The 18,483-nt window shown below is 37.3% G+C and overlaps 1 protein-coding gene across 1 annotated transcript in view; it reads right to left on the reverse strand.

Moving 5' to 3' along the window:
- The window catches only part of TSGA10 (testis specific 10), a 42,080-nt gene that overhangs the window by 21,251 nt on the left and 2,346 nt on the right, over positions 1-18,483 (reverse strand). Inside the window, 11 exon segments of the mRNA XM_042461064.1 lie at positions 1,589-1,663; positions 1,665-1,744; positions 4,796-4,911; positions 5,526-5,677; positions 7,475-7,552; positions 7,699-7,872; positions 8,452-8,607; positions 10,143-10,334; positions 12,407-12,472; positions 14,469-14,684; positions 16,101-16,220. Coding sequence (XP_042316998.1) covers positions 1,589-1,663; positions 1,665-1,744; positions 4,796-4,911; positions 5,526-5,677; positions 7,475-7,552; positions 7,699-7,872; positions 8,452-8,607; positions 10,143-10,334; positions 12,407-12,472; positions 14,469-14,684; positions 16,101-16,220 — 1,425 coding nt within the window.

The raw sequence follows: 18,483 nt of genomic DNA on the forward strand, positions 1-18,483 counted from the left end.
CTCATTCTTGACTAGAAAAGTGGTCTGAACATGTCAAAACACCTTACTGGGAAAAAAATTGCAACTCCTGCTGCACAAGAATAAAATAATCCCATAATCTTAACCTCATCATACCTTTAAAGTACTAAAACAATACACCTGAGCACGCCCACTTGGAAATAGGTCTTGCAAGTAAGTGGGAATTTCCTTCTGAGCAAGCATGCTTAAATTCATGTTTTAATCCAGTATGGCTAACCCATCCAAAACATGGCTGGGCAATTCCCCTGGGGATAGGGGCTGTGTATATTCACTGCATCTTCTTACCACTGCCACTCCCACTATGACATCAGCCCTCATACAATATTACCCAGTGAAAACACAGGGTTGCTTACTTTTTCTTGGTATGTCAACACACCAGAGGAGGCATTTGCCAAAAGTGTGTGTGTGAAGGCTGTGTGTTGCCAGCCAGATCCTATTCAACTGAAAATCCCAAGAACCCTAGCCAATGCAGCCAATGATGAAGAATGCTGGGAGTTACACTCCAATAATTGTGTGTGTGCTTCTTTCTCACCCCTGTTTTAAAGCCTCATCATGTCTGATTTTGATGCATGATAAAATATGAATCAGTGACTTTAGCACTGTAATTTTCAGTTAAAATTTCTGAAATCAGCACCATCTAGAAAAGCCTTTTGCCAGCTCCCTACACTTGTTGATGTTGGAACTGTGGTCTATAAAGACTATTTGGGTTTGCAGCTGACACACAAATGCACAATATGTATGTTAGATATCTGCAGCAAGTAAAATAATCACCTACTTTATATGACATTTACTTAGTACACCCATACTGCATTCTGTATTGTCAAAAAACATTTTAAAAAAGACAAATTCCCTGGCTATAAGACCTATAGCCTCTAATTTTAAATTTTAAACCAGCGGTAGGCAACTGCCAGGTGTTTGGGCATTTCACTGGATCCCTGAATGGCATGTGAAAGCTATGTACAGACACTTGTGTCTTTCCCATTCCTGGATTATTTTTTAATTTAAAAAATCAAACTAAAAACACTCCCAATACACACCCAACCAGTTTACTTCTTGGCTAAATAAAGGCCTTTGCTGAGCCTGAAACAGCCTGGAAGGAGGAAAAAGTCCCCCCCCCCATATCACTTTGGCCTTGAGGACTGCACTTTCCCCACCTCTTTTAAATGGTCCTTTTAAAGGATTCCCTAATATTTAAATACTTCTTTGTGTTAGGATCTAATGGGAATTTCAAAAATGTGTTTTCAATCTAATTAGATCTCTCTTTAAAAAGGCAGCATGTTTTATAACCAGAATGTTCAGCTTTGGTTATAATCTTAAAATCTCAAATGTGCACAATAAAACAGGGCTACTCAAATATAATCCATAAAGATTGTCTATTTTCTTATCACTAACACAATTCATATGCTATTTAAGCCAATTAAAATTATAGCTTGTATTTGTATTGCCATATTGTTTGGTTTCAGAAGCAACATGCTAAGTAAAAATTATATATACTTCATGAGAGATTTACAAAATATCCTCTAAAAACTATGAATCTTAACTACATAAGTGTTCACATGTAAGAACCTACTTTAATGGCCAAGCTTTCTTCAAGGGTGACAATTTTCTCTGCTTTTTCTTCCAGAAGGTCTTGTAAAGACTCTTTTTTCTGACTCCAGTTCAGTTATTGTTTCACTGAATGTACAAATATCTTCATGTTGAGCAAGATTTTGTTTTGAAAGTTTTTCTGGAAATACCACCATAGTCTCATTTATTATCAATCTATGTAAAATAACTCACTGTCATATAGGCTATCATCAAGTAAACTCTTTGAATTTTCACGCAAATGAACACCATTATGCACATGATGTGATCAAGATTTTAACCTACTTTCTGATTTGTAAACTTGTCTTTAGTAAAGCTGCAGACTTTTGTTTAAGTTTGTTGTACATTACCCTCTAAATGAAGATGTTTTTGAAAAATATTCAGAAGCGACTAGTATGCTATAGCTATGCTGGATGATTCAACTGATATTTGATCTTAATTGGCTTATGTTCTGGAGCCCAGCTCTAATATCTGAATGCCACATTTGAAACCTCAGTTCAAGCTCAGGTATCTAAGTAGCAACCTGCTTTGGAATATTTGCCAATTAAGATCTTTTGTGGAATTTCTGCTTACCAGTTCTGCATTATTTAATATTTATTTAATGGATTTATTTCATTTTTATCCTGCCTTGCTCCCAAAGTGGGATCCAAGGTGGCTAACAACATATTAAAAACATTAAAATATTAAAACAATTAAAATCATACAATTAAAATGTTTCTTTAAAAAAAACTACTAATATAAAATTTAAAACATACAAAGTTAAAAATAATAACCTAAAACCAACTCCCTCATTGCCCAATAAAACAAGCCTGCAAGATTTTAAAAGGCCTGTTTAAATAAATGTCTTCGCCTGCCGGTGAAAGACCAGCAGTGAGGGGGCTAGCCTAGTCTCCCATGAAAGGGAGTTCCAAAGGTGGGAGCAGCCACTGAGAAGGCTCTCTCTCATGTCCTCACCAGGTGAGCCTGGGATGGTGGTGGGAACGAGAGAAAGCTTTCTTCTGAGGATCTTAGAGCTCTAGGTGGTTTGTATGGGGAGATAGTTTCTCAAATAGTCTGGACCTAACCCATGTAGGGATTATAGGTCATGACCAGCACTTTGACCAGCATTAACCTATGGTATGACTGGTGAGCAAGGGCATGGCTTTTTTTCTGGGTAGAGCTTAGTCTCAGGAATTCTTTACCTCAGAAAACCTGTGTGATCTTCTCCCCTAAGTTTTTATAAGAGTTATTGGAACTATCTTCTTTAGCTGGACCTCTGATAGTGTTCAGTTTCCAGAGGCACTGCTGTTGCTGTTTTAGTACTGCTATATGGTTATATTGATTTATTTTTATTGTTTGGTCCTGTTTTCATGTTTGTAGGTTGACCTTGAAGACTTTTGTAGGACCAAAAGAAGCGGAAATATTTTTATACACATACATAAAGATTAGGGAGCTTAAAGAGTTTTATGAAAAAACAATCTTACTAGCAACTGTTATTGTGTTAAAACTATGTTTAAAATGGATAGATCAGGTAGTATCATAATTTCATGTAAGCAAGAGTAAGTACCTAAGATCCTGTAAACCAACCTTTCCAAAGCTTTATACCTTAAAAAAAAAAAGCAGATCCCAGGGAATCCCTGCATAAAAAGTATAGGTTTTAGGGAACATCTGCATAACATTTATTATATCTACAGATTCAAAACTGTTTCTTTTTTTCCCCAGTCATGATTTTTGCAGAAACTCTAGTGACCTCCCATGGAGCCCTGGGATTTTGGGGAACCCTGGTTGAGAAACCCTGCTCTAAACAAAAAGCTGGTGGCTTGTAAACCAGGAAGAGTGCAATGTACCCCAGGAAGTCTTTGATTCTAATATTAGTTCAACCACAAACTCACCAGGTGACCTTACAAAGCCCCTGATTTCTTTACCTCAGCCCTCTATCTGCTACATGGGAATAAAAACCCTAGGATACTTCATGTAAGAGAACCAACATGGTGTTGTGATTTGTTTGATGGACTAGGACCCTAGAGACTAGGGTTTGAATCCCTGCTTAGCCTTGGAAAACCACTGGGTGATCTTGGGTAACTCACACTGTCTCAGCCTCACAGAAATGCAAAGGCAAACCAGCACTGAATAAATCTTGCCAAGAAAAGTACATGAGAGATTCACTTTAAAATTGCCATAGGTTGGAAATAACAGAACAGTTGTATGGATTAGAGATAATCTTTCTGAAATGGTCATGGATCCTCCATTGATGTACTTGCATACCAGCTAGATTACAGGCTTCAGGTATGCCACAGTAGGCTTGCATCATGGCCAAACAGAGGCCACTAGCATCCCAAATGTCCCAGCAAGTAGAATCACAGACATTAGCTGAGTGTGAGATTGCAGAGAAGCATCTGTCTATGCTCATAGTGACGGAGACACTTGTTCCTCTATTCAACAAGAGTCACATGTGAACAATTCATATATAGCTTTTATTTTTTTACAGGCAAAATTACAGAGGTTACTTGTCACATGATTGCCAATCAACAATTGTTTTAAGGTGCAAAAAATATTCATGTAGCAGCCTCAAATCCTAAATTGGAATTAAAATGGATTCCCTCACCTACTGCTCTGCAATTAGACACATTCCAGCTCTGTCCATCAGCCTAAGCGGTAAGGGATGTTGGGCAGCATGGATTTGAGATTTTACACACACACACAAAACCTATATGTGTGTGTGATAATAATATACCATAGTATGTGATTATAATATAGTATAAATTCTTTTGAGAATAATTTGTCAAGTTTAATGTGAAAGAAGCTTTGGTTCAATCATATCACAATCAGAAACCTAACAGTTTATTGTCCTTTGCAGTCCTCATAAAGGAAATCAAGAACCAAAGAGTCGTAAGATTATCTTGGTTAACAAGGAATGTCTATATAACAATGGATTTAGTACCACGTGAGAAAGTGACTAGCATTTATTATGTTTTAATTCAGTGAGAAAAAGAAAATGCCAGTAGATTTGTTAATTTTTACTTTATTGACTTACGATATTTCTTTATTTATTGATATTTTCAGCTGACTAATATAACATGTGGCATCCCTATTTTTGCATAGAGTTGGAAATGAGATATCAAATAAATATAAACAAAATTAGAGAGGGGAATTCTTAGTACAAGGTTTATCAAAGTTTTGATTAAACATATACTAAAAAAACCTTGTAACTCACCAATTTTTTCATCTAGACACATAATTTTCTCTTGAATTAGTTGTAATTCATATTTTTTCTTTGAAAGTTGTCTTTGGGCTTCTGAAAGGCTATGCTCTGTTTTTTCATTCAATTTGCTGAAGATTGACATACAATAAGAGCAATTTAAATGCACAGAAACTTTACAACAGTAATAAAAAACATGAGATGATGGATGGATACCAGCACAAGCTGGTGATTACAGTATATTATTTGGAGCACATGACTTAACAGTTCAGAAAAAAACAAGCTACAAATTCTTTTAAAATAGAATTCATCCTAAATTATCAGAGCACAATTAATTACAACTTGTTTGTGAAATGAACACTCATAGTTAACCACACTGTAATTCACACCACACCCCATTAATGTCGTTATAGAGTGCATTTGTATAAGCCCTAGACCAGTGGTTCTCAACCTGTGGATCGCGACCCCTTTGGGGGTCGAACAACCCTTTCACAGGGATCGCCTAAGACCATCGGAAAACACTTCGGTCTTAGGAACCGAAGCACCGCTCCTCTATCAAGGTGTGTGTGTGTGTCACCACAACATGAGGAACTGTATTAAAAGGCTGTGGCATTAGGAAGGTTGAGAACCACTGCCCTAGACATTCAAACCAGCAATCGAAAAGGACAGTAACAAAGTCTGCATCTAGCTCTCATAATACTGACATATAAATGAAAATGTTTGATTCAGTGCATATTTTATTTACCTCAGTGAAACATTAGCTGCTTTTTGTCTGTTTAGCTCACTTTCGAAATCCACTGCTCTTCTTGCCAATATTTTCATCTCCTTTTCCACAGACTCTATAGTCTCCTTCATCAAAGACATCTTTGATATTTGTTCTAACCGTTCATTGTCAAGCTGAGGTATTGAAGTAAAAAAGAGTCCTTAAGAATTGTGGAATGGTAATCTTATTTATCATCTGTCTGCTTCAAAATTTTAATATTATACTTTTTCAGTTAGCTAAAATAATGTGTTATAAAACCTATTAAATTGTATTCACTTTCTTATTCCATTTGTACTCAAGCCATCATCCATCCAGCTTCATTGTCCTCAGCTTTCTGGTATACCAAACCTCATATGGCCATGGTCTGACCATGACAGTGCTACTCCCTCCCCCCCAATAACCCATATATGCAAAGATTAAGAGCTGGAATTGCAAAGGCAGCATTAGCTGCCATGCTCAATACCATTTCTCCCAATACCATGCTCAAGATCAGATCATCCATTTCATATACTGAGTCTACCAGGATGTAGGGTGTGTGGTACACTGGTAGTATCTCTAGTCTATCTTTATAACTTCATATCAGATACAAACCCTCTAGAATAGCCTCTAGGTGCAGCAGCTGCCCACTGAAGGAGATAGATGACCATGACAACTTTCTTGTTCTCTGCAGGCATTTTAACATAACCCAGCACCGTCTTGTGTAGCCAGAAGAACAAAGCCAGGTAAGATCAACACCAGCCAGCAAAAGCAATGAAATTTTGGTAGCATATGATACATAGGCTCCTTTATCCACAAACAAATTGTGAATGACTCTGGTCTTACTGCAAGTTGACATAGGATTTAATATCAATGTTGCAAGGGTTGAATGAGTAAATGTGAATGAGAGTCAATGTGAATCAGATTCTTGGCTGCTAGAAATATCAGCAACCCTCTCTACTCTGATTGTGTATTACTGCATGACATGGCGTGCAGGGTCACCAGTATGTGGATGACACCCATCTCTATCTCTCCTTTCCATCTGATTCCAAGGAAACTGTCTCTGTGCTGAACCAATGTCTGTTGTCATAATGGACTGGATGAGGTAAACAAGTTGAAGCTCAATCCATAGAAGATAGAGGTATTCCTCATCAGTCATAGGACAGATCAGGGAATAGGACTCTGACTGTGTTGGATGGGGCTACCTCCCCCTGAAATTCCAGGCTTGCAGCTTGGGTGTCCTCCTGGACTCAACTCTGAACTTTTTGTAAACATTTTAAATATGTTATGGAAGCCACCTTAGGCCCAGAAATAAAGAAATAAATAGTAGGGGTTTGGCCTGGATAACCCTTGTGGTCTCTTTCAACTCTATAATTCCATGATTCCACTCTGATGAACCAACTCACTCCTCTTGCCATCTCTCTCTGGATGGAACTGCTGGTACTGAGGCATGACCTCCATGGATCTCCAAATCAAAATCACCCAAGTACATTTTTACCACATCACTTTCATGCAAATTTACACTACTAATACAAAAGACCTACCTAATCACAGATTTCAGTCATATACTGTACTCTTTAACTTGTTTCAGTTCACAACGTGAGAGTTACGTTTATAAGGATTGCTTAAGAGGTTATCCAGACAATAATGGCCTATTCATACAATGATTTTTAAAAATGAACAAATATATTCCTACAAAAGTATTTCCATGGATTCAATCCAGATTTAAGTCTTCCCTCTCCTCAACATAGCAGCTCTTACAGTCCCTAAAAATGCTGTGTAGCTGATTGGCATACTGATTGAATAGGATGAGCTGTAGCGGGGGACAGAGAGGAGAAATACCTCCAAATCAGATTGAAACACAATTTCAATTATTGTGAATCAAATTCAATGTATTTATTTCAATGTCACTTTTAAGCTAATATCTAGCAATGTATTTCAATAGCTTTTCTTACACTCTGAATATTTAACTCCAGCTCCTCAATTCTCTGTTCCAGGTGAGCTTTCTCATTAAATGCAGTGTCCTGGGCAATCTATATTAAATAAAATTAAAAATTAGAATAAATACTCTTCAGAAGCAACAAATTATCTATCTACAGACTAGATACCACAAAACAGCTTTTGCTTTGTCTTCTCTTCCACATATCTTGCACAAATATGTTGGGATAAAAAGTCAAACCTTTAACCTCTCTCTTAAGCTATCACGTTCTGTGGCCATCCTTCGGAAATCAGAAATAGCTGCATCTCTCTCTGTTTCCACTCGTCTTAAAACAGCCTGAGCAGTCATTGCAGTTTTAGAAGCTTTGGGGATTTTGATTGCTTCCTTCCGCAGCTGACTTATTTCTTCCTGTGCCTGTTATTTAAAAGTAATATTTAGCATGGATTTTTCTCTATTGGGAAACAACAAATTACTAAAGTTTGGCATTTTGTCAACCACAAAACTTGAAGATAGAGCTTCAAATGTTACTTAAAAGAAGAAAATTTTATTTGTTTTATATATAACTTTTAGAAAGTTTACTGTTGCTGTTACTTATTGCAAACTGTCAGAAATAGTAACTTCTTTCTTAAATTTTTATTAACACGTTGCTTTCTGCTATTTCATTTTTTTAAAAAAATACATCTTAAAGAGTTACAAAGGCACCTCCAATCCTCCCAAATTATGCTATCAAAATCATAATTTTAGGAATAATCAGTAAACATTACTTATGTCGGGGGGAAAATTACCAACATTAACAGACATCACAGTAGTTTTTAAAAGTAACAGTATTGACAATGTCATTATTTAAAAAGTAATGTTACTTCAAGCCATGGGCAAAACAAACATAAACAACATCTATCAAGATTGTCTTTAGCAGCTTCAAAACAATAAAAGATATTGTATTTTATAGGAAATCGCTCTTACAAAAACATTCCACACACCTAGAGATATTACCTGATCATAAAGACAGATCACTTTGTCTCTTTCTGCTGTGAGAACCTTGATGTTACCCTGAATTTCTGCCATGTGACGTTCATATTTTTCTAGTATAGCCTTATACTCTTCGCATTCTCTCAAGATCTTCAGAAATTCTGGATCAGAATTACTCCCCTAAATGTTTAATGAAGAGAAACTGACTTCATTTCCCAATGGTTTAGATTAACAAAAATATTTTATTATCAATAATTCAGAAACACTATACCTCCACTGTAGTTGTTACTTAAGACATGAATTCCCTTTGTACCTTGATTCAGCATGAGGAAACTAGATCAATTATTGAATCAACCTTAAACAGAAGGCAGATCTTACACCCTCCCACACATTTTTGATAGATTCAATGGACATTATTTTTGATTACAATTATTTTAGTCAAAGAGGAATATTATTTTCAAATGAGAGAGGTAGCAATGGGCATCCCACAAATCACAAATTTATTTATGGCAGATTTAGAGGAAAAGATGATCTTGAATCCCAATAGCAATCTGTTTTTTCTCTTGCCTGGCACTCTACACTAGATACACAGATGATGTCTTTATTTTATTTTCTAACACAGGAAGGATTACCCTTTTTGACTGGATTAACAGCATTAAGCTGTAAACCAAATATAGTTGTAATTCTCACCCTGAGACAATTTGATCTCTGGATGTCTTAGTGTACAATAAAAACAATACCATTAAGATTTCCTTGTATAGCAAACTTACTGATAAAAACTCCATAGTCACCAATGAATTTACCCTTTTCACCACTCTTGAGAATTAAACAGAACTGTACAGAGACTTATGACTTCCATTCAGAAACCATGAGATTTAAAACACTTTTTTAAAGGAGAGGTTATCCAAGTAACATTATAAAAATTTCCACCTGCCCTCTCAATCCCTGTCCAATTTGGCTGGCCATCCAGAGAGGTGAGGCAACCTTGAAGTTGCTACAATCTATAATCAATGCCTCCCTCAGGGAAGGTTGTTTTCCATCAATTAGCAGTGGTGAAACCCATTCTAAATAAACCTTCCCTTTATCCCCTGGACAAAAAACAATTATCGGCCAGTATCTCTTCTTCCCTTTTTGGGTAAGGTGATTGAGAGGGCGGTTGCAAACCAGCTCCAAGGAGTCTTGGATGACACCGATTATCTCGGTCCATTTCAAACTGGCTTCAGGTCGGGATACGGAGACTGTCCTGGTTGCCTTGGTCGATGATCTCCGTCTGTGCATTGACAGGGGAAATGTGGCCCTGTTGATGCTCTTGGACATCTCAGCGGCCTTCTCTACCATAGACCATGGTATCCTTCTGTAACGCCTGAGAGAGTTGGGAATCGCTGGCTCTGCTTTGCAGTGGTTACGTTCCTACCTCTCAGGCAGATTCCAGATGGTGATGCTGGAGGACAGCTGCTCCTCTATGAGAGAGCTGACATCTGGTGTCCCTCAGGGTGCCATTCTGTCCCCCATGCTGTTTAACATTTACATGAAGCCGCTGGGTGACATCAGTCGGAGATATGGGGCGGGGGGTTATCAGTACTCTGATGACACCCAAATTTATTTCCCTATGTCTTGGATTGTTTCAGCATATTTTGGAAGTGATAAGTGATTGAAGAAACAGCCTTATATGTATATAAACTGAACTGTATGTTTGAAAATCTTAAAAGATATACCTGAATGGGAGAGGAACCCTTTGAAACTGAACAAGAGGACTTGCGCTTAGGACTTAAAGATGAGTTCCGGAGCATCTTCTTCAAATGCCCAGCTTCAGTTTTATAATAATCTCGTTCTTCTTCTATTGTCTTTATAAAATTATCACGTTTCAAGGAATACCTCTCTTGTGATCTTTCAGTGTTCAAGGCAGCCTTTCATGCACCAAAATGAAAAGGCATTATTACTAAAACATTTTTCTTCATAAGAAAACCCTAAGCAAGAGTCTATATATTTTATAATCTGAAACATATTTTTTAACCCACACTAACCTAACTCATTTTGTGAATTAAGTTTTCCCCACAAAAACAGCTGGAAAAAGTGGGAAAACCAATTGTGGCCCTATTGAATTCCCTGAAGAGATACACCACTGTTAATGTTAGTGTATGAGCAACATCCTCTAGCAAATTTAAAACAGTAGTCGATTCCCAGCCCAACATGTCATGTTTTGCTAGTTTGCTATCTCCCTACACAATTTCCTCATATGTTCCATGTGAGACTTCCTAGTTTGTCAAACCACTTGTGATGTCTCAACCAGGAAACAATGGCTTGAATGCTCCACACAGACTTTCAAGCAATAGTTTGATTCTGGTTTGAAATTCTAGTTTTTAGAGTATTATCACACCTTGCTTTTGATACAGAACAGTGATTAGACAAATCAAGGTATCTTGTACTAATCCAGGAATACGAGAATCCCAGTTCAGCCATGGGTAAGTCACACTCTCTCAACCTCAGAGGATGGAGCTGGCAAACCCATCTGAAGAAATTTGCTACTAAAACCCTATGACAGGGTCACCTTAAGTTGCCATAAGTCAGAAATTACTGGAGGGCACACAACAACAATAAGGATTAGCCTCTTTCACCAGTTACCCCCAACATGTTTCAAAAATACATCTATAAGTCTGGCCACCAAAACTGAAGTCATAAAAAAGTGGAGGCAAGTGAAAAACAAACAAACAAATAAACAAAAAGAGACCATAAATAAAACACACACACACAAGTCTATCACATAAACAAAACAAATATATAACTAATACCAGCAATATGATATTTATAGCAAATATGAAAATGGAGAAATGAACAATATATTTTGAGCAAATATGAACAATAGAGAATTTAAAATATAAAAAGAGTAAAATAGCATATCATACTAAACATTTAACATGAAAAATAACATGAAACATACCAAAAAGTTACATTACATATATGGCAAGATAATAAATGAAATATTTATACAATGTTAACATATAAAATGGCATAATCCAAATACTCTGAATAATAGAATGGATTCATAAAGAGAGGCTCTAAAAATCTGGGGAAAAGGCTATACTGAATGGATTTCTGTGCATATGGAAGAGAATTATCCTAGGATATTACTTAGCACTTCCATTACCATTCCCCCTCATGTAACAGCCCCCACCCTTGGAGGTTGTGGGGGGTGCAGCCCATTTGGTCCTCCTCCTGCTGTGTGGGTGAGTGTGCTGCTGCTGCTAGTGCCCACTGCTTCTCTGCTGCCTGGCTCTCTTGGTAGAGGGAAACAAGGCAGCAGAGAAGGAGAGGCAGGTAAGTGCAGGCACACATGTGCGCAAAACTATCCAAAGCAACTGGGAAGTGTGCACTTGCCCCCCGCCACCTTGCTCATTGGTCTCTGTTAGCGAGAGCAGCGAGAAAAGGCACATGCACATATGTGCATACTCACTCCTCCTCCTCCAGCCATAGGCTGGAGAAAGCAACCCCCCATTCCTGTCCCATATCACCTACTCATGAGTAAAGTAGCTGAGGGCATTCTTTTGCCCCTGCCGCCTGGAAGCCCTGCCACCCAAACTGGGTGACACCCTGGCCAGTGATGCCACAGGTAATAGCTAAAGGGGTGCTGAGGGAAGAGATGTAAAGCATGCAAAAATGGCCTAAGATCCTTTCCCATATACAGAAATGCAAGCTGAACAGCAGAGAAATAATGTATTATGCCTGTTTACTAATGTTATAAACATATAAGGACATAAAAAGAATGCTAAGATTAGTGGTGGTTGGGGAATCACATTAAAAGTCTTATAGAATACATAAGTATAAGGGTACCCACTCAAATATATTCTGATGTAACCCTGCAACTACAGTATGTAATTTAGCCACTCAGTAAAATGTATCAGTTCTACTAATTTAAAATTTCTTTTGCACTTAGAAGTGACTCAAGACTTTATCAGTGAAAACAAAAATGTAAATAACTTACAGATTTAAGGAGGCTGATTGTATGTTCTAATTTCCGTATAGTATTTTGTTGGCATTTAATCTGAGACTACAATTAAAACAGAACAAATATTTGCATGTAGTCAAATAAAAATAGATTTTCCCCCTCAAACATCTTTCACTGATTAATAATGCACTTGGATCATTAAGAGAAGCTAAAATAGATACATTAGAACTGGTGTGCCAGCCAATTAATGAGACAAATTTAACACATAATATTTCACCAAAGTCTACTACTTTCATTATGTTATGTCAACTACTGATAACAATAGCAAGAGTGAGATCTCTTGTTCTGCAACCTTGGCAAGTCTCACATTTATACACTTCCTATTTAATAGAGCAAGCCAGACTGAAATTTTGAATGACAAAGAACAGATGACCAAACATTCAAGAAAGAGAGATATAGTAGTAATAAGAGCCTGTAAGCATCCTGATATTTGCTTTCAGACTCTGTGAAAAATGTCAGGTCCAACAAATTTTTCATTCTCCCTGCTGACAATTTCATTCTCCAGAAGGTGAAGGATCAACTATTTTGAACTGATAAACAGAGTGCAAAGTAGGTGTAACCTTGGATGGCAATAATCACAATGGTCTGAAATTTGTTATACAGTGGGCTGTTGGTATTGTTTTGAGTTTGGATCCAGGACCCTCTGTGATTACTAAAACCCAATGCTCAAGTCCCATAGATTGGAACAGTAAAATGGTGTCCCTTATATAAAAGGGCAAAAACAAGGTTCTCTTTTTGGAGTTGTTTTTTAAAAAAATGAATGAATGAATGAATTTATTGTGGCACAGGGCCAGCACCAAAATATAGCAAAAATTCATAACATATAACATCGGGTGTACTGCCATAGCACAAATACATATACATTCTACTCCAACGAAGATGTATATCCTCTATATATCCAAGTAGGGGGGAGAATGCCCACAGTTCCATCCCCCATAGCATCACAAAAAAATCACACATTATTATAAGACATTGCATAGTCAAGTATTATAATACGTTGGCGCAGTCAACAGTTGGATACCACATCCTCATTCCTCAAAACCTTTTCAAGATTTGGGGGGGGGGAATTAATTTAAAAATGGCAGAGTTATACAGTTATCAACAAACTTTTTTCAATGCCATATCTGTGACATTTTATATAAAATGGTATAAAGATAAAATATGTAAAAACAGTAAGATGATGGCTCGTTATTCAAGCTATATATGATTGAATCCACAAACACAGAAACCATGGACATGGTGGGGCAACTATACAGAGGAAAAGAAAGGCCTAATGTAATCAGACACATATTCTGGATTTTATGAATGCTGATCTCAAAATGGGGAAATTGGGTGAGATCCCATAGGGAGAAATGATATAGGTGGGGAAGGGAGTTCAGGATGAATGGGAGCTTCTTAAAGGCAAGATACTGAAGGCACAATTACAAACCATTTCAGTGAGGGGGGAAAACGGGAGCTTCCCAAAGAAACCAAAGTAGAGACTAGGACTCAAAACAATGGATTCAAATTTCAAAAAACCAGGTTTCTAGTAAACATTGGGAAGAACCTCCTGACAGTGGGAACAGACTGCCCCAGAGGAAGGGAAAGCCTCCTTTTTGAAGATCTTTCAACAAGGTTTAAGGAACATGTGTTCCTTATGGTTGTACATGTTAGAAATTCCACACCTTGGATCCTCATATGCTGTTCAGTTCACATCTGAGCATCCAAGGTCCCAGTAATGTAAAACTCACTGATCAATATGATGGCAGAATTAAGAATCCACAGTATTTTCCCCTATACTTTTAAATATTGTTCTATAACAGTAAATAATTACTTTGATATTATCAATTTAATATAAGAAACTCCTAACAAGTTAGTAGTAAACTCATATCCACTCCTTAGAACTATATAAAGTATCCATTGTTATCAGGGTGTTGTTATCACAAGCTTTCCCCCCAAGTGCAGGTTGTTCAACTACTGAGGAAAACAGAGAGGAAAAACAAACTGAGGAGCAAAACTAAATGTAAAAACAAAACATTTCATCCAATAATTCACAAACCTTTGCTTCTGAAACTTTCTGGTCCGCACTTTCCAATGCAAATTCCTTTTCTTTTTCCAACTGCTTTGCTACCTTGTCTACATGAGAAAGTTCTTTATACAAATATTCATTCTTGATGACCAGATCATCCACTTGAGACATTATCTCCACCTTACTATCATGTAGTTTCGTAACATGCTTTTCCAAGTCACTTTTTTTCGTTTTCAGATATTCAATCTAGTGGGTTCAAAAACAACAAAATTATTTCACTTCTCTTTCCCTTTTAAAGTCTGCAGAGAAAAATATTTGTTAATAACTATGTGCAAGTTCAGTGTAACAGATTCCTCACAGTCTGATTACAGTTAGGATCAGGTTTACTGAAGCTGAATTTAAACAAGAGTAAATTAAGTGAATTCATCAGCATTGAAATTACAAAGAACTTCTTACAAAAACTGCTGCTTTTAGTTAATCACTGTATATACTCACGTATAAATCTAGAAATTTGAATAAAAAACCTGACCCAAAAAACCTGGGTCAGTGCAAGTGCTGTACCTTAAACAAAACAGGAACCATCTCCCTCTCTGAGTAGAGTGGCAAAAGGTGAGAGCTTAGACCTTCCCACGAGAACCTAAAAGAAGCACCAAACCTCTCTCATCTCTCCAGTGTGGTGCGTCTTCTGGTCTTTTTGAATGCTTAGACAGAAAAACAGAAGCATTCTTTGGCATCATTTTCCTTTCCTTCACTCTTTACATTCTTTGTTGCATGCCTCTAAGTTTTACCCTCGACTTATACATGGTCATATAAAATTTCATAATTTTGGCTCCAAAACCTGCCCTCGACTTATACATGAGGTCGACTTATAGCTGAGTATATACGGTAACTGGTAGATTTATGTTAGGTTGCCTTGTTCAAATGAAGCCTTAATCTATTTGGAGCCATGCTGTCTCTCCTGGATAGCCATACTATTTCTAACCTGGAAATTTTGTTACCTATTCTATTATAATGAATGCTAACTGAGGCTATCATGGTGAGAACAGTAGACTTCACACACACTCAACAGAACTCCAGTTTTAGTTGTTTATATCACCTCCTTGGAAGTGGTCGCTTGCAAATGCTGTAGTCTATGTTAAGTCGAAGGCTTTCACAGCTGGTATACGTAGTTTTTTGTGGGTTTTTCAGGCTATGAGGCTGTGTTCTAGAAGAGTTTGTTCCTGACATTTCGCCAGCAACTGTGGCTGGTATCTTCAGAGAATGGTGGCATGGAAGAGTGGGGTATATATACTGTTGGTTGAGGGGAAGTGATTTGCATGTTAATTTGTATATTGTTCTATTGTTGAATGACAAAACTCTTATAGAACACTGCCTCTTAGCCCGAAAAGCTCACAAAAAAAGCTGTAGTCTATGACTGAGTCCCCCATGAAGCCCAAACTCCCATTATCCCTCACCATGAGCTATAGTGATTAGATTAATGGGAGGTACAGTCCAACAATTCCCCAGTCCTGCTGTAGTTAAAAAAAAAAAGCTGTGTAGTACCTTAGTGAACCAATCTTGAGTGGAGCCACCATGAAAAGAAACATACTCTACATCGGGGGTGTCATACTATGCTTATTATATAGTATGGTCAAGATGGCCAAAAAAGCAAAAGCATATGACCTCTGACTGCAGTTTTTGGATGACTTTGTCTTTCCTGTTAAAGTTGTCTTCAGATTTTAAAGATATCTCACTTTCAGAAAATGGATCTCTTAACACAAGCTCTTCTCTTGTTGTCACCCTCTGGGGAAGCAAGCAAAACAATTTCAGTCCTGATTTGTATTTTATTCCTATTTTATACCTCATAAAATGGGCAGATTACAAAGAAGGGATAGCTAAACTTCAGTAGAAAAACAAAGATTCAAAATTATCTTTATGAAATGGAAAAACTAAAAGCTAAAATCAACAAAATTACATTCAACAAAAACTGTGCAAAGCTAGGCATTTAGGTTAATAACTTTAAAAACGTGCATCTATAGGATATTTTTTCAAGTCACATGGAGTAAGAGTTCCACTTTAATTGTTATTAATCAATCCTATTTTGGAGTCCAGATTTGTTCGCTTCACTTTTAAAAAGGAATATAGACAAATCAGAATGGGTTCAGAAGAAGATAACAAAGATAGTCACTAGAGTGGATAACATGTTCTACCAGGAAAGGTTGAAAGAACTGTGTACACTTAGTGGTCGGGGGGTGGGGGGTGGGGGTAGACCAAAGAGGGAAATTATAGTATTCTCCAAGTAACTGATGAGTTGTCAGAAAGAAGAATGGAAAGACTTGTCTGCTACCTCACAAGGCAAAACTAAATCTGATCACATTATTTATTGCTGTTGTGTGCCTTTAAGTCATTTCTGACTTTTGGAAATCCTAACGCAAACCTATCACAGGTTTTCTTGACAGAATTTGTTCAAAGGAGGTTTGCCCTTGCCTTCCTCTGAAGCTGAGAGAGAGTGATTTGCCCAGGGTCATTTCCATGGATTTCTATTGCTGATCAGGGATGCAAACTCTCGTCTACCAGTGTCCTAGTCAAACGATCAAACCACTACACTGCTGGTCCTCACTTAAGTTACTGAAGTTATAGAAGACTTAAATAAGAAGGAACATCTTGATGGTAAGAACAGTTTGAATTTCGTCAAAGAAAGTCTTTCAGCAGTGGATGGACAGCCATCTACTAGGAATGCTTTAACTCTGGGTTTCTGGTCTTAACAATTCTATAATATTCTCAGGTAAGTTTTCACATGATTTCAGTCAAAGTCAATACAAGCCTACTGCATTGTTATATCATCTCTCCCTCCTCTCCTTCTAAAAGCATTTTTTATAACAGGCGAAAGAGTTCAAGGTATCAAATCACTGAAATGATTATGGGGAAATAATTTCCATTAATTGAAAAATTAGCCTTTTAGGTAAATGTGACTGGAATCAGTGCTACCTCATGGTTTTTTTTGGGGGGGGGGGAGGTGCAAGCACATGTGCATAGACAGATAGAAGCAGACATAGATGTAAAAATATTGCAGTTGTGCACTGTTCAGTGCCTTTTTTGGTGGTAAGTCCAGCTGCTGCCCTTTGACTGTGATTCTGAGAGCAGTGTTGTTACAGTAAAGTCATGCTCCTATTTACCCCAAAGTAAGTTTAATTGTGTACATTGGGGCTTGCTTCTTACATAAGTTTAGGACTACTCAGAACAGGAAAGGTGATATACAATTCTTACTAGAGAACTGATCCGGTAGTAAAAAGATTATAATTATAAAGCAAATTTAGACAAAATAATATTAAAAGTTGCCAGGCATTAATTCATGAATTGTTGGGTGTTTTTTTTTTAAAAATAGAGCTTTATACAGGCAGTCCAATCCCACCCAGGTGTACTTGGAAGTAACTCAACACAACCCCATACTGAGTGAGCAGTTGTTGGCCACAGCTGACATGTCAGTGCAGCAAAACAATTTAACCAACCTCTGAGCCCTCCCCTGATATGCTTCCTGAAAGCTCTACACACGGAAAAATTAATTTTTGCTGTCCTATTATCATCAAGACCTGACATGGGAATTCTGTGGGGTGCGGAAGTAGCTTTAGATCCCCAAAATCAAAACTATCCGTGTTCATCTGACAGGTCCAAGGGTTGTGCCTCTGAGGTACACAAACCTAAAGCGGACATATTTCTTTTCCTCTCACTGATGGGAAAGAAAGAAAAAATAAAAATAAAAATGCAATCACTAGGGTGGGGGAAGGACAGAAATCTGCACTTGAGAATCAACAGAATGATTTCTCTGATATCGATCTAAGTAGAAAATCTACTTATCAGATGATATTCTACATATCAGATGAAATGGGCAGTAATCCACAAAAACTTAATCAGAAATAAATGTATTAATCTTAAAGGTGCAACAAGGCTCCTTCCCTCTTTTTATAGTGAAACAGACAAACACAGCTAGCTACCTCTTTGAAAACTCTGCCATGGGCATTCATGATACTCCAATCTCAAATTTAGGATTGTTCAGTAAGGGTATGTA

Source organism: Sceloporus undulatus, chromosome 3, assembly GCF_019175285.1.
Source record: "Sceloporus undulatus isolate JIND9_A2432 ecotype Alabama chromosome 3, SceUnd_v1.1, whole genome shotgun sequence".
Classification (NCBI taxonomy): domain Eukaryota; kingdom Metazoa; phylum Chordata; class Lepidosauria; order Squamata; family Phrynosomatidae; genus Sceloporus; species Sceloporus undulatus.